This window comes from Sciurus carolinensis, chromosome 12 (assembly GCF_902686445.1).
Source record: "Sciurus carolinensis chromosome 12, mSciCar1.2, whole genome shotgun sequence".
In the NCBI taxonomy this organism is placed as follows: domain Eukaryota; kingdom Metazoa; phylum Chordata; class Mammalia; order Rodentia; family Sciuridae; genus Sciurus; species Sciurus carolinensis.
Window position 1 is genome coordinate 74,127,532 of NC_062224.1, and position 17,455 is coordinate 74,144,986.

At 34.9% G+C, this 17,455-nt stretch overlaps 1 protein-coding gene across 1 annotated transcript in view; it reads right to left on the reverse strand.

Annotated features, from left to right (window-relative positions):
* Kcnk2 (potassium two pore domain channel subfamily K member 2) overlaps positions 1-15,535 on the reverse strand; it is a 186,949-nt gene extending 171,414 nt beyond the window's left edge. Inside the window, exon 1 of the mRNA XM_047520838.1 lies at positions 15,420-15,535. Coding sequence (XP_047376794.1) covers positions 15,420-15,453 — 34 coding nt within the window. The 5' untranslated portion in view covers positions 15,454-15,535. The remainder of the gene's footprint in view (positions 1-15,419) is intronic.
* Positions 15,536-17,455: the final 1,920 nt, after the last annotated feature.

Genomic DNA, 17,455 nt, shown 5'->3' on the forward strand with positions numbered 1-17,455 from the left:
GCTTTGGAGCATATTGGATTTGGGATTCTTGAATTAGAAATGTTCAACCTATGTAAGGTGTTCTGTTTATCTTCTGTGTTTCTTGACCCACACTTGGACTCATGCATTTCTCCAAGTGTCTTGACTTTTCTTAGTGAGACCATGATAAGAACCATAATTTGAGTTTTGAAGATTTTCATCACTAGAGGGTGGTTCACAAATTTCCCAGAACTTTCCAGTGAACATATAAGAGAAATACATCTATATATATATTTATATCAGGGTATTATATTACATATGTACTCTATTATACATATTCTCAATTGTGTATATACAATTTATATAGTACATATGTATGTAAAATATCTCATTAATTAATGCTTGTTATTTACCATTTAAATTCTGAACTAAATAGTTTTTACCTAATGTCTATACTTCACCCGTATCTATATATTTTTTTTCATATAAGAAATCCTGATTCTCAAATTCAGGCAGAATGATAAAACTAAAATATGATTGTTAATTTTTGTATCCATGGTCCCCACAGAATAGTCTTTAAAAAACAACATTAACATTGCCAATAATATGATTACCAAGGACATTCTAAATTTTTGTTTGGCAGGTACTATCCCCAATATTCTCCCATTTTTAATAATTATACTATGTATTATATATACAGACCATATGCCCATAGCATATTCTAATCTTTTTAAATTGCAATTATAAAGATAACAATATATTTGAGGATCATCATGGGTAGTCATTAAATAAATAAATGAAATGCTTCATGCTCAGCAAGAAATGTGTAGAAGTATGAACTTAGAAATCAACCAGTTCTAAAAGGGAGCCCTGTTTCATTGATTTTAAGGGCTCACCACTGAGTCTTGACTGCTCTTGCCTGTTTAAATCTCAGCATGAGCCCCTTGTACTTCCTGCTGTTGCATTGGACATACCCCTCCCAGTTTCATCTAATGCTCTCAAATTGGCCTGCCATGCTTTTCAGTAATTACCATGAACTATTTTGAGGTTTTGCTGAATTGCAGAAACATCAGATGACTGTTCTTTCCTGCTTTTCCTCATGCAGACCTTTGAACATTTGCCCCTGAATAACCCAAATCTAACAAAGACAAATCCCATATCTAAAATTATATAATTATCATGTGTGCCATAAAGGAAAATTAAAGTGCACTATGAAAGCAAGTACACATGCTTCTTTAACTTACAATAGTGTTATGTCCTGGTAGCTCTATCACAAGTGGAAAACATCCTAAGTCAAAAATGCCTCTAATACACTGCATTATCTTTCTACTACTGCAACAAATATCTGAGATAATCAATTTATAATAAAATAAAAGGTTCGTTTTGGCATTTTGGTATATAATCCATTGACCCCCATGGTTTTTTGGGTTGTGGTAAGGCAGCACGTCATAGCAGAAGTGTGTGGCTGAGCAAAGCTGCTCACCTCACCACCAGAAAGTGAAAGAGAGTGGAGAAGAGGCTGGGATTCCACCATCCCCTTTGAAGGCACACTTCCAATGGTCTATGTCCTCCCTCTTAAAGGTTCTACCAGCTCCTTATAGCATCATACTAGGGAACAAGTTTTAACTCATGAGTTTTTGGGGAACATTCCAGATCCAAACTAAACATCTAGCCCATGAACACCATACCTAGACTAGCCTGCCTTGAACATGCTATGGTTAACCTATAGTTGGCCAAATCATCTAACACAAACTGTGTTTCATAGCAAAGTATTGAATATCTGGTGTAATTTAACACATACTGCACAGGACACTGTAGCGTATTAGCTGTTTACCCTTGTGATTGTGTGGCGAACTGAGAGCTGTAACTTTCACTACTGCCCAATATTGTACAAAAGGATCACACCACATGTTGCTATCCTGGGAAAGGTCAAACTTCAAAATTCGAAGTACAGTTTTTACTAAATGTGTATCACTTATATAGCATGGTAAAGTGAAAAAAATCTTAGGTTGAACCATCATAATTTGGGGACCATCTATATTCTCAATATTTTTCTTTTCTTACTCCTTTTCCTTGTCTACAATGTTCTTCCCTCCACCCATTCAAAAGATTAGAAATTTATAACAGATAGCCAAACCCACTTCTCCTTTTTCCTGGTATCCCAGGTATGTTTATTACTTGAGAAGGAGTATGGGGTATGCTTGAGTAAGCATCCAAGATCAGGGAAGGTCTACCATCCCCAGCATTTCTAAAAAGACAGTGGAAAACAAAAACTAAATTACTTTTTAAACTATGTTTCATGAGTCCTAAGTGTTCAACTTACTATTTATACAATGTTATTCCAGGACCTGGAACACCATCCCCAATGTACCCATGTCTTATCCTACTAGGAGTAAACTGATTTCTACAGCTCTCTATTGGCCAGTGCTTTATGAAACCATTTGTTTCAGAAAGTAGACTGTATTGTCCCTGTGTGTCTACATGCTCAATCCACCCATTATCTTTTCTTCTCTTATAGGAATTTAGCCTCTCCGGTTTTATGACTCCCCACCATTAACATAAAAATTGAGCTAAATTTTCTTTCAACTAAAATGTAAACTTTTCTATCAGATACTGCACTTGTTTCTCTCTCCCTCTCTCTCTCCCTTTTTCTCTTCCTTTGTCCCCTCTCTCTCCCTCCTCTCTGTTTAATCATAGCCGAATATTAAAATGCCAGTTCTCTTTCCATTTTTTAACCCTCCTTTTTCTCCCCGCCCCCAATTTCCTTACCACCACCTCATTTCTTCTCATTTTTTCAACACCCTAACCAGGCTTCTCTCACCAACACCCCAGTAAAACCATCCTCTTGCTACCAAATACGAAGGACACTTCACAGTCCTTTTTAGACCTTATCTTTACATGGTGATGAGACTGAACACAGTTGATCACTCTTACGTATCCCTCTTTTAACTCCAAACACCATTTTTTCTAAATTATCACCTACAAGGGGTGGTCAGCATCCCAACAGAGCAGGCTCCTGCTAAGGAGGTATGAGCCACCTGAGAAAATAAAAGGTCTGAAATAATCAGTGAAAGAATAAAGACAAAGCCAAAAATCAGATATAAAAAGCGGAGTGCCTGATGGGTCTTCCAATTATGGTAGGAACTGGAACGGAATCACTGAAAAAGGCCCCAATTCTTTATTGAAGGTGGGTACATCAAAGGCAGGCATAAGGTTTCGGTGGGAGTTTTGTTTGGTGGTGTTTGTTTCCCAGGGCAGGGAACTTGCAGGGGTCTTGCAGTAAACAAGTTGATTGGCGTTTGGCAAGGTACACCCATCTCAGGGAGGCTGTGCTTGAACTGGAGTGGTGAGCTAAGACAGGTGTGCTCCAACCGGGGAATCGCCTGTGAGTTCCTAAGACCAGAAGTCCCTGCTTAATGGCTGGAACATCGCTCAGTTCACACACATGGTTCATAGGTGGCTACCAGCAATCAGCTATGGCTCTGGTCATTCTTAGTTTCCTGGTTTCCTGGTTGCCTCTCTTTTTTCCTTCTGCCCATTACAAATTGTTGGTACTGATAAATAATTCCCCAGTCCTCTTCTCAACATGCCTCCCCACATCTGTCTCAGCTACAACTACTGGTTAGCTGATAATTGTGAATTTTACTTCCAACTCTAGAGTCCTATTTCCTGTGACCTAATAAACACAGACATCTTCAACCTCCCATCCACCTAACATCTGGGGTTGGGAATTAACGCTGGCGGAGGAGCACATACTTAGCATGTGCAAGCCCCTGAGTTGAGTCCTTGGCCCTGAAAAAAAAAGCAAAGGAAAAGAAAAACACACACACACACAAATAAGATAACACTACCTGACACCTCTAACAATACACTCTGCTTTCTTCTTCTCAGTGTATTCATCTAATTCACTAAAAAAAATAATAATAATTACTGTGCCTTCGGTGCATTCAGTCTTGTTAAAGTTGCACACTAATGAGGAGTTTTACATTGTGTTTTCTTCTTGGAATTCTCTAGGAACTCATACTGAGTTGCTACACAACAACTGTGCACCACCATTTGTTCACCAGGCCCACTTATCCATCTACATATCTGCAGAATCAACTAGAAGTAGAATTGTTGGAGATTGTTTTCATCTGTAATATTTATTGAGGTTCAAAGGTGTTTTCCATAAAGGTGGCACCAATTTTAATTGTACGAGTAACTTAGGAGAACATCTGTTTCTCCACGCCTTTGATAACACAGGTCTCAAGATGTTTTTTCATCTGATTTCCCAAATATTTGCATAGAAATTAGCTATTGCTCTAATTAAAATTCTTTTGGAGGTACTCTGTTTCCCCCTCTGGCTGATTTTAAGCTCTTCTGTTTGTCTTTGATGTTTTATAGTTTTACTATAAAATTTGAAGGTGTGGTTCTCTTTTTATGAGCCTGCTTAATGTTTTAGGTATCTGTGGTTGCATGACATTCATTATTTCTAGAAAATTCTCAGTCACTACTTTTTTGAATAGTGTCTTTTCCTCATTCTCTCAAACTGAAACTCCAATTGAACACTTAATCTGCATTCTTTATTTTTTAAATCATGCATCACTTTTCCATGGAGTATTTCACAGGTCCTTTTTTTCCCCCTTACTTTGTGTTACATCTATTGGACAGTATTTATTTATTTGACAAGTAAAACAGTGTTTATTTATAGTGAGCAATATATGTTTTGGTGTATGTATACATTGTGAGATGGTGGAATCAAGTCAATTAACATATACATTATTCATCTACTTTTTTTTTTCTTTTTGTAGTGAGGACATTTAAATCTACTCTTTCAGCAATTTGTTGGTAACCATAGTCACCATGATGCACAATACATCTCTTGAACTTAGTCCTCTTGAAATTTTGTGTCCTTTGGCCAGCATCTCCCCAGTCCTACCAGTCCTGAGCTCCTGGTAACTACCATTCTACTTTCTACTTTTATGAGTTTGTTTGTTTTTTTTTTTAGATTTCATATATAACTGAAATTATTCAGTGTTTATCTTTCTGTGCCTGCCTGACTCCTTTCACTGAATGCAATGTCCTTCAGCTCTGCCCACATTATCACAAATGACAGAATTATCTTCTTTTTGAGACTGACTAGTATTCCATTGAAAAAAAATATTTATCTTTATGTTTTGCACATTTTCTTCATTTATTTGTCATTGATGAATTCTTGGGTCAATTCCATATTTTATCTATTATGAATAACGCTGAAACAAACATTTGAATACAGATGTCTTCAACACACTGATTTCAAATCCTTTAGCTTTATACCAGTAGTGGCATGGCTGGATCATGTAGTAGCACAATTTTTAAATTTCTGAAGATCATTTATTTATACTATTTTCATAGTCAGTCTACTAATTTGCATTTACAATAGCAATAAGTCACAGTTTCCTTTTCTCCACATTATCACCAACACTACTTATCATTTGTCCTTCTCATAATAATTCTTACAGGTATAGTGTGCAATCTCATTGTAGTTTTGATTTGTATTTCCCTAATGATTGCTGATGCTGAGCATTTTTTTTATATACCAGTTGTCCATTTGTGTGTCTTCTCTTAACAAATGTCTATTTTGGAATTTTGCATTTTTTAACTAAGTTACTTGTTTTCTTGCTTTCTAATTGTTTTTTGGGAGGATATTAATACCTTATTGGATGAATAGTTAAATATTTTCTCACATTTCTTGCACTGTCTTTGCACTCCATTGTTTCCTTTGCTGTGTAGAAGCTGTTTGGTTTGATGCAGTTATATTATGTTTCTTTTTACTTTTGTTACCTGTACTTTTTTTTTTTTTTTTTTTTTTTTTAATTTCTTTATTGCCCGGGTCATGGTCCTGAACTCTTTCCCTATGCTTTCTTCCAGGGGTTTTACAGTTCCAGGCCTTACCTTGAATCTTGAATGCATTTTGAATTGACTTTTATGTGGAGTGAGATGAAAATTTCATTGGATTCTTCTACATAAGGTTATACAGATTTCCAAGCCCCAATTACTGAGAGATTGGCCCGTCTGCCATTGTGACTATAAATGGATGGATTTATTTCTGGGATCCCTACTTGGTTCCATAAATCTACTATCTGTTTTTATGCTTGTACCATACTGCTTTGATTACTACAGCTTTGAAGCACCTTTGAACTCAGACAGTCTTAGGCTCCAACTCTACTCTTTTGCTTAAGATTGCTTATGTGTTCTTCTTGTGTACTTTTCAATTTTGTATTTTTCATCTCTTCAATTCCCTAATCTCCATGCTCTGAATAATTTCTTCAGACTTACTTTCAATTCATTCATCTTTTCTTCAACTTGATCCTGTTAACTGAGTTTTATGCTTCTATGATCATTTTTTTATTGCTAAATGTCCCACTCATTATTGTGTCTATTGACTCTCAGTTATGTGATCTGTTTCCTTGAGTATTTAGTAAATTTTGGTTGCATACTCATATTTGGTCTCACTTGATCCTGGAAGCCTAAACTGAGATTGCTTTCATCCAGAAAGACACTCAGGAATTACTGATCTGAAACCATTTATTTCCAAGACTGCCATTAATAAGGAAGTTTCCAATGAGATGAAAACAAAGTACTGATATTCACCTTGGTCTGGATATTCCCTCCAAGGCAATCCTCACTTTTACGCTTATTCAAGATTCTGTTTACAGTTCATAGTTATATTTCTCTGCTTTTATTTTATTCCTTCTTGAACCTCATCTAGCTTCTACTAATTCATAAGTACATCAAAAAGTTACCTTGTGGTAACTTTTCAGGTCCCAACCAACAAAGACAAACCTCCAAGGATTGTCAATTGAGAAAGAATCAATGGTGATTAAAAAGAATTGAAGCTCCTTGGGTGAAATGGTGGAGGCAGCACAACTCTCTGCCCCTGGCATTTTTAACAAAGAAGAGAAATTTTCCACCTGATAACTATGGGCTCATCCAGAAATGAATTATCCATCCCAGTCATGAATAGATGTAGAATTACCTGCTAAGGATTCCAGAGCATGTATGGTTTATGTGTACATTTTGTGTGGCTCAGAAACCCTCAGCTGAAAAACTCATGTGCAAGATGATTTAGAACTACTGATTTCCATAGCATATGAACTGAGGGCACCAGATACCATTCCACAGAGAGTAAATCACAATCTAATGCATGCAGAGGACCATAGCAGGGAATTATTCTTGGCAAAGAGTAATTTGAGGATAGAACATGAGAGAATCAAATATAGAACAGATATTTCAGAGACTCAGATTCACCCCCAAAAGATATTTCATGTCTGAGACACTAGAAATAAGAGTGAAATTAGAAAGGAACTTTAAACTCATTGTTTTTAAATTGTCCAAAGAGAAGTTTTGTGAATTCTCTAAGGTCATCCAGCTTACTAGCTCAAACCAAGCAATCCCACTGGGGAGTTTACTTTCATAACCACTAGAGAATGCCATCCTGACTTCCCACGTGGTGCCTGAGTGAAGGGGGTTAAAATCTGCCCTAGCCCGTCTTGCTCTGATTTCACACTTCAAAGCTGTCTTTCCTTAGTTGGGGCTCTTCGGTATCATAATACTATCAAAGCAGCTTGCATCTGCATCATCAACAGGATAGAGAGGTGAATATGAGTTTCTACCAGCCATGGAAAATCCATCTCTTTGAAACTTACCTATTACATTGAGGATGGCTGTGGAAACATCAAATAAACACACCCTTATCAATTTATGGAAAATTTTGTATAAACAAAACTTTATGACAGAGAGGTGAGAATAAGCAGTATTCCAAGCTGGCTGTGATTTCCTAACTCACATCCTATTTGCATTAACATGCTAACATGATGCATTTTTGAGACGAGTTCATTGAATTTTGTTGGTTATGTGTTCCACTTACTTTAATTTATGATACATTTTCTAGATTACTACTCTCTAGATGGAAGGTATTTTTCCAGAGCTGATGATTAATTTATCTATATTCCTTTAAATATGACATGTGATTACCATCAATGCAGTATAAGAATTTTGAAAATATTTTTGAGGCCAACATTATTCTGACACTAAGCAATAGAAAAGTGGTACAAAAAAAGAAAATCACAGACCAATACCTCTCATGTATGTATGTATGTATATGCTCAACAAAATATTAGTAAATTTAATCCAACAGTATATAAAAAAGAAAAATGTCTTGCAAGTAAGTGCAGTTGATCCTGGAAATATAAGGCTGGTTCGACATTTCAAATTCGATCAATATAATTTACCCTATAAACAAACTGCAGGAGAAAAACCACATGATTTTATCAATAGGTGCAGAAAAAGCTTTTGAAAAAATTGGCATCTACTGATAATAAAACTCTCAGCAAACTAAAATTATAAGGGAATCATTTCCTTAACCTGATAAAGAATATCTAAAAAAAAAAAAAAACTACACTATGACTAACATCACATTTAATGAGGAAGAGTAGAGATATTTTCCCATTAAGATCAAGAATAAGGCAAAGGTGATTGCTCTCAACACTGCTATTCAACATAGCAGGGAAAGCCTTTGCTATAATGCCACGGCAAGTAAAAAAAAAAAAAAAGCCACACATTGGAAAAATAAAATAAAATAAAATTGCCTCTATTCTTAGGTGACATGTTTTATATTTAAAAACTAAATAATTTCCCAAAAGAAACTTCTAGAATGAAGCAAATTTATATAGCACATGCCAATGTACAAAAGCCAATTCAACACATATTTGTACGCTGGTAATAAATATCAGAAACAAACAAATATTCAAAGTACCATTTACAACAGCTCCTAGGTATAAGCCTAACTAAACATATGCAGAATCTATAAGATGAAAACCACCAAACACTGATGAAAGAACTCAAAGAAGAGCTAACTAAACAAATTTGAATAAGATGTCAGTTCTCCCCAACTTGATCTATAGATTTAATACTTATCCCAATCAATATCCCAACAAATTTTTGTAAATACAATCAAGCTGATTCTAAAATGTATGTGGGAAGGCAAATAACCTAAAAAAAATTTTTAAAAGAATAGTCTAGAGACCCAATATCCTATTTCATGACTTATACTAAAGCTATTTTAATCAAAACTATATGTATCAGTGAAATTATAGACACACAAATTAATAGGACAAGATAGAGTCCAGAAATAGACCTACAAAAATATTGCAAATTAATTTTTAATGTAAGTGCAAGGAAAATTCTATGTATAAATTATGATCTTTGCAACAAAAGATGCTGAAGCAATTCGACATTCATATAAAAAACACATATGTACCTTCACTCTTACCTAATCTTATACAAAAATGAACCTGAAGTGGTTTGTGAACCTAAATCTGAAATGTAAAATTACAACTATTCTAAAAAGAAAAAGAAACAGAAGAAAATGCTTATGACCTTGGATTATGCAAACAATTTAGCAAAATGGTCCATAAGAGAAAAAGACTGCTTGTACTTCAAAAAACTAAAAAAAAAAAAAAAAAAAAAAAAAAAAAAAAAAAAAAAAAATTAAGAAATGAAAAGGAAATCTATACAAAATATCTGCAAGTTACAAATCCTATATCTTTAGTTTAAACAGAACTCTCAAAACTAACAATATTAAAACAAATAATCAGTAAAAAATGGACCAAAGATCTGAATAGATATTTCACAAAAGAAGATATTCAAATTTCAACTAAACATAAAAAAAGATGTTTAACATCTGAAAACCATACTGGGGTACAATTATTTGCTTATTGAAGTGACTAAGAAATAAAAACAAAGCAAAATAACAAACAAAACCCATAAGAATAACAAGGGTCAACTAGGATAAAACTAGAGCCCTCAGACATTTGTGAAATAGTAAAGCCATTCTAGAAAACCATTCAGCAGTCTCTTATAACACTAAATGTATATTTACCATTTGATCCGTAATTGCACTCCCAGGTACTTATTAATCCTAGAAAAATAAAATCTTACATTCACACAAAAACCTGTGCTTAGAGCAAGCACATCATATTTAGAACAGCATTGTTCATAGTCAACAAAAATTGGAAACAGCCTGAATGTTTTTCATTGGCGACCAAATTGACAAATTTCAGTACAATAAGATACTCCTGGGTGATAAAAACTATTGATACACACAACACATTGAATCACAAATGCATTCTGTCAAGTGAAAGAAACCAGACTCAAAAATTTACAAACCATATGATTTCACTTATATGACATTCCCAAAAATTCAAGACTGGAAAGACAGAAAACAGATAAGGGGTCCCAGGGGTTATGACTGGGGGAGGTTATGACCAAAGAGGCATCACAGAGAATATTTTGGGGGTGAAAAATCTGTTCTATATCTTGATCATGTTTCCAAGGTCATACATACCAAAACTCACAGAACCATACACTCAAAGGTTAGTGAATTTTACTTGATATACATTTTAATACACACAAAATAAATAAATAAATAAATAAAAGTCTTTCTAACCCTGACGGAGTGAGAACCTGTAACTTTCTCAAAAATAAAATGAATCTTAACTACACGAAGGGAAAGAAGGGAGAATGCTCAGACTTGCACTACTCGGAACTCTAAAATGTCCAGGTGTGAAGAGTCACTGGGTTGTTTGTACACATTACTGTTCAGTTCACCTTGACCTCCTAACTAGAGTTTCAAAAGAGCAAAAAAGACATAATGAAAACAAAAGTGAATGATGACATATAATGGCGGTGAGGGGTGGAGGTGAGAGAAGAATGGAGGAACTTTAGATTGTATAGAGGAAATGAGAGGGAGCAGGGGTATGAAAGGTGGTGGAATGAGACAGACATCTTTACCCTATGTACATGTATGATTACACAACTGGTATGAATCTAAATCATGTACAACCATAGAAACGGAAATATGTACCCCACTTGAGTACAATGAATCAAAATGCGGTCTGTAAAAATTAAAAAATAATTAAGAATAAATAAATAAATATCTTAAAAACAAAACAACAACAACAACAACAAATTCTTCGGCATCATACTATTTAGTGACCAGCAATCACACCTCTATTAGCTCTCTGCACTTAGTCTATCTAACCTTAGAGTCTGTCTCTCACAAGAGGAAGACCTAACAAGGACAATACAGTCTGAGGGTGGTACATGCAGAGCCAGGACCTCTCTTACTCATCCCAGGAAATTTAAAAGGCACCTAAGCCCTCTCTTCCATGGTTTTCTCCTGAAGCCTACATTTTCCCCGAAATGCCACCAACCAAAAGCACGTGATGCAGGACGTTTGATGTTAAGCTTTTAAATGGAAAGAAAATTAGGATTATGACCTGAGCTTAAAGAATCTTGCATATACAAAAGAACTGATAGGAAAACATCAACATATTTAATTTCTAAATCACCTAGTGGTTAACTTACATGAGATATTTAGCCTCCGTTGCTTTGTAGTTTTCTGTTTTTCTCTAGCACCTATAAACTATAGTCCCTGCAGGTTAAAACTTTCAGTCATATCAAGGAAGACAACTGACTACTAGACTGAAATCATCAGATATCATTATTGCCACAAGTCTGGAAATCCATGCTCATAAGAGGTAGTCTATCAGTCTTTGAGCCAATGCCATCAATGTTGATTTAAAACACACACACACACACACACACACACACACACACACACACACTCCAGTTATCCAAATCCATGTCATGTCAGCAACCAGGGAAGATAGCCAAAAGCACATGTGTGGTTTTGAATACATTGCAAAAAAAAAAAAAAAAAAAACTAAATAAATACATATGAACACCTTCGCACTCTTGAAGTGTCTGGGATATGATAGAAGAGAAGACCTAAAGAATTCTAGGCACTCAGAGTTTTCTGCACAACTGACTGAGGCTGAACACAGTTAAACTATATCTTCTTTATGCCTAACTGGTTGGGCCTCTGTGAATGGCACAATACAAAATAAGTGTTAATTAGTGCTCAAGTTTAAGACACCTATTAACACGTGAAAGAAACAGATGAATCATATGTTCCTGAATAAAATCAAAGATGATCATAAAAAGCATTAAACAAATTATATAGTACATGCCAAATTTCATTTCTTCTTATACAATCTTTTCATTAGATAATTCTGCTTGATTTCTGAGCTTAGTCTTCAGATCATGCTGCAAATGGAGTTAATGTAACTATCCTTTCCACTTCAAGGGTGAGAACAAATGAAATAATATTTGTGGAAATGTTTTGAAAAGAAAATGGCACTATGCAGATGCAAGATAATATTTTAATAGCCACTGCTGACATGCTCTCAAAACCAATGATTTATTTCAGATAGGAAATATTACAAGTAGATTATTTCATATCTGTGATGTGTAAACACTGCTTAAGCCAGATTGAGCTATGGCATAAGAATGGCAATTCTTCCCAAGTGCTTTGCATGTGTGCTTGGAACAAATGGACACAATAAATTAAATCATCAAAATATACTATTCACATAAAATTTTGACTTTTGGAGGCACCATAGAAAGATGTCATAGGAAACATTTTAAAGATGAACATTTTCAGTCCTTAACTTTTTTTAAAATCACTTCTGCTGAGAATGACTTTGCCAGTTATGGAGGGTGTCCTAAGATGATTAGACAAAGGTTATATACAAATGATAAAAGGGGAAATTCATTCAAATTCAAAGGCCAATCCAGTGTTTCCACTATCTTAATCATCACCAACTTTAGAATGGTCAATAAAATGGATATTGACCACCTATGACACTTGAACCATTTAAAACAAATGAAATCCTCTGGATTACTTTCAGATCATGCATTCTGGTTGACTTACTCATTCTTTTACTGAACTTGGCTTAGGAGTCCAATGAATAGACAGTAGATATTTCTATCAAGTTACATCTTTGGATAGCATTTAATGCAATTGAAGAATTAAGTTAAATAGCTACATTTATTAGAACCTCACAGAAAGTTTTCTTAAATAGCTACAATTATTAGAACCTCAAAGTTAGAAAGGTTTTTAAAGCCCAAGTAGTTTAACCACCTTATCATATACTTACTATATCCCAGGCAGTTGGCATAAATTAGTTCATTTAATCTTTTATAACAATTCCAAGAAGGAAAACAGTTATATATGGGAATCCAGAGGCTTAGCATTTAGGTAATTGGCAAAGGTCACACAGTCTGAGTGACAGATCTGAAATTTCAATACACATGTGTCTGACTCAAAATACTCGCTTTTCTCTCTTTGCTGAAACTTCTCATCTACAATCTACCGCCAGCAGTAGAGAGCACATTCCTCTAGGTACAACAAATCTTTGAAGAGCTCAAGTTATGGATCTCTCTATATTAAATAACTAACTAGAAAAATTATAGCATGCCATAAAAATTCAAGGTATCATTTGTTAACAATAATTACATTCTGCTCTTTTCTTGCTGGGGGTGGGGATTTGTCTAAACCTACATTTTCTTTTTGAAGATAATTCTCAAAATTATAATCATTCTACCATACATTACTTACTTGACTTTCATTGAGCATATAGTAATCAAATGCCTTCCCTTTCCTTAAGAAAAAAAAAAATAATAACCTTAAGACATCTCAAATGTTGCATCATTTATTGATTGAGATCCCAGAATTCTGCATAATAAATCCAGATGATTCTAGCCTGAAAAAGTATTCATGCAGATATATCAACCAATCTCCTAAGTGTTAAAAGAACTTTTAGGCAATTTCCTACAAACTATCTTATTCTAAGTAGAATTATATTCTGATAGATCTACCTAGAGAAATTATGTGTAAGATATGCCTCTAAGTAGAAGACAAAATTAGACTATTAAAGGGATAATTTAAGCATATCCATGTTTATCTATGATGTTACATGTGATATAATTTAAACTTGTCCAAAAGTTACACATAATTATCCAAAAGCATATTGTATTAATGATAACTGTTGCTTAGCTACAACTTCCATGGGTTCCTACCCAAAGGATCCCACCATCATTTCTAACCAGGCACAAAACAATCACACGTACAGCAGTCTTATATCCTACTTGTGGAGGCAGAGGGAAATGAATTCCTTTGAAGCCATGTCTATACCAAGCCATCAGAATACTAACTAGAACAGTGTTATCTGGTCTCATAAAGATGGAGATAGCATAACTAATAAGTTTCCCTAATCTCTCCAAGTCTCTCCCACTAGATTCCCTTCCTTTGTCACTCTGGAAACATTTGATTGGACTCCAAGAGTCTTTTCCTCCCCTCAGTTTGTTGTCATGCCCCTTACAAGTGAAAGATGATCTCCCTATGGAGGACTTGACCAGCGTCGTGACCTACCAAGCAACCCTCAGCAAAGGGGGCTCCTGAAGTGTTCATTTTAAGCTCCAGTGCCACAAACTAGCATTACCAAGACCTTATGTACTAACTGGTGACAAGTTGATACCTAATTGCTTTATGTACCAAGTTGCTCCAAAACTTTACAACACTTTTTCAAATAAACAGTAAGTGGAGCAAACTCTTTTGCATCTCAAAAGAAAAATAATCAAGAATAGCAATTACTAGGAAATTTAATTTTTAAAGAAATTCCTTAGAGAAGAAAGCAATACAAGTAACCCCTTTATGACATAATTCTTTTTTACACACAATTCAATCACACCTGTGGATAAGTTTAAAAAGTAAAATCCTGATATAAAATGATGACTGTATAATTCTGATTTTTTTCTATTACCCAACACCAGAATTTATGCAACATTCAAAAAGTATCTACTAAGTATGTAATATATGCCAAATACTAAAAGTAGGCTTTGCTATATTTTATATTTACATAGGCATTTACATAGGCTATTGTTTTGATTAACTTGATTCACATGTCTAAAACCACACAATATTCCTACAAGGTGAAAAGTCTTATTTACATAGAGATAGTTAAATAATTTTCAAACAAGACTACTTATCAAATAAACTATGAAGACATAAAAAGAAAAAATAAAAACAGGGATTTAGTTTGAGCTATCATATCTTCACATCCCCCATTGCCAATCTCTTCCCTACCATGCAAATAAGGTTCACTCAGGAAATAGCTAATATTCTCTCCGAATTACAGATAATATGTGTGAGCCTATACATGAACATCTTGATTACAGGATTAACCACTACATGAATAAATGTCATTTAAATTACCAGAATCCAAATGCAATGGAATTTACAGATACATATGTTGATCAATTTTGCATTGCCAGAAGTAATACATCCCACAATAAAAGCCTGATATAACATGCCTCTCATATAAAACATTCCCAAATTAACGTGCAATTTATTTCAGTGTTGCAAGGTCATGGAAAAAATTCCAGTAACTAACCCTCTGTTGGAACCACCCAATGAGTTTAATTATAGACTTGTCTATAATGAAGACTCTACATCAAATTCTTGCTTGGAAATCTACCCAGCATACTCTAGAAAATTTGAAAACAAATAAGATATTTGTTATTGCAAAGAGACTTACAGTAGAAGCTCCTTTTTGTTCGTGGGTTCATCATTTGGTGCTGTTTTCATCAGGAGTCATCATGCTTTTGATCTTTAATGCTGTTCTTCCTCCAAGGTTTCTTGTCCGTAATTTCCAAAACAGAGTCACTTGTACTAACAAGCCATCGTCCCATACTGTTTCCTTTTTTGTGTGAATGTTACCCTGTAGATCGATTTCCTGTCCAAAAACACTCAAAATGAACAAGCGCTGCTGTATGCAAGTGAAATGTGCTACTCAAATCCTCTGTTTTTGCAGTTTAGTTCAGGAGGAAATTCCCTGATTAAAATGAGGAATCATGTCCCAGTTGTAACAGAGAGCTTAAAAGACAGAAGTTTCTTCCTTATGAATGAACATATCAAAGTTGCCAGCTCATTTATTCTTACTAGTTTGTGGCTCAAGTACTATTTACACACACAGCATCCATGTGCTGTGTGCAGTCTGAAGAGCCTCCCAATTGCCACAGTAACAAAATCCCAACTATATTTTCAAATCAGGCTTAGTGTACTTTGAAGTACATAATGCTTTCCATTCCTGAAAGGACAAAGAGATCTACATTGTCAAAGTTTATTTTTAAGCTCATGTGCTTGCTAAGTGCAGTGGCAAACAGACTTTCTGTGCCTGTAGTACCATTGCTGGAACCTATTAATGCAAACAGATGAATCATTGGCTACATTCCACATAGGCTTTTATTTCTTTTTTTTTTTTTCCACTTTATCTAAATTGCATTGGTTACAATTTTTAAAATCAGAAATGTTATCAACTTTCTAAACTTGCTTGTTTTAATTTTATTCATACAGAAGCAATGTGAGAAAGGCAAATAAGAGGAAGGTTTCAAGGAGCTGAGACTTTATAAATGGTAATTAAAGGTAGATTTTGCTTCTGGAGGAAGGTTAAGGGACATTTGGGTACAGTAAAAATAGCAACAAACTTAAATGAAGAAGTGAAAGATAAAGAATGAAAGGGAAAAAGAAGAGAGGAGAAAAGGCAAGAAAGAGCAAAAGTCAGCGAGAGAGAGAGAGAGAGAGAGAGAGAGAGAAAGAGAGAGAAAGATTCTGACTATTAGCAATAGTTCTTAACATATTTTCTTATTGTTGGGAAAGCAAATTGCTCTGGTTTGTATAACCCCCTACCAGTCTGCTCAACTCACCAAAATTAGCCCACATGTCATCTAATACCAGACTAAGACTTGTGGAAACACATTATTGCCCTATTAAAGCCCTAACAAAATGCAGCTGAGCAGTGAGCATTAGGCAGTAGGGTGACCCTGAGGTAATACAATCTGCATTATGGAATTTCTACCCCAAATTTTAGACATCTGGTTTTGATATGGTAATAAATGTGATAATATACATTAAATACGAGTGTTCAAGTAACATAATCCTTCCATCTGACTGAAACAATGAATGCTTTTCAAATTGTACAAGAGATAGTTAGATAGGTAGACAGACACTTGGTTTTATGTACATACAAAAAATGACCTTTCTATGTAATGTGCACACACACACACACACACACACACACACACACAGCAACAGTACATAAACTGTCAGCTGGATTTTGCAGAAATAAGAGGGAATTTCCACCCTTCTTGCATTCTCTTTTCTGCACACCCCTTTGCTCAAGTGCAGTAATTTGTAGGAGACTTGGCTAGGATTGAAGGGAATGAAAAGGCAATGTGAAAAACAGTCATGTTAATTGGACCAGACATAGATGTGAACCCTGGACCTTTGCTTCATTAGTACCATCTCCTGCTGTAATCTGATAAAGTACCCAGCCACTGGCAACTTGAAAAAATAAACAAAATCAGATTATCCTTATCTTGTTAAAACTTCATGGGAAAGAGTTTCTGTACTTCAATTTCAAATATTACCATAATACTAGCCATTAAGTAATTGACTGCTGTAAATGATGCTAGAGTACAGGAGTTAAGCTCCCTTTAAATTAGCACCTTAGAATCACACCAGTTGGTGGAAAAGTACTAAGCCAGTAGCATTTGTTGACCTTTTACATTTGCA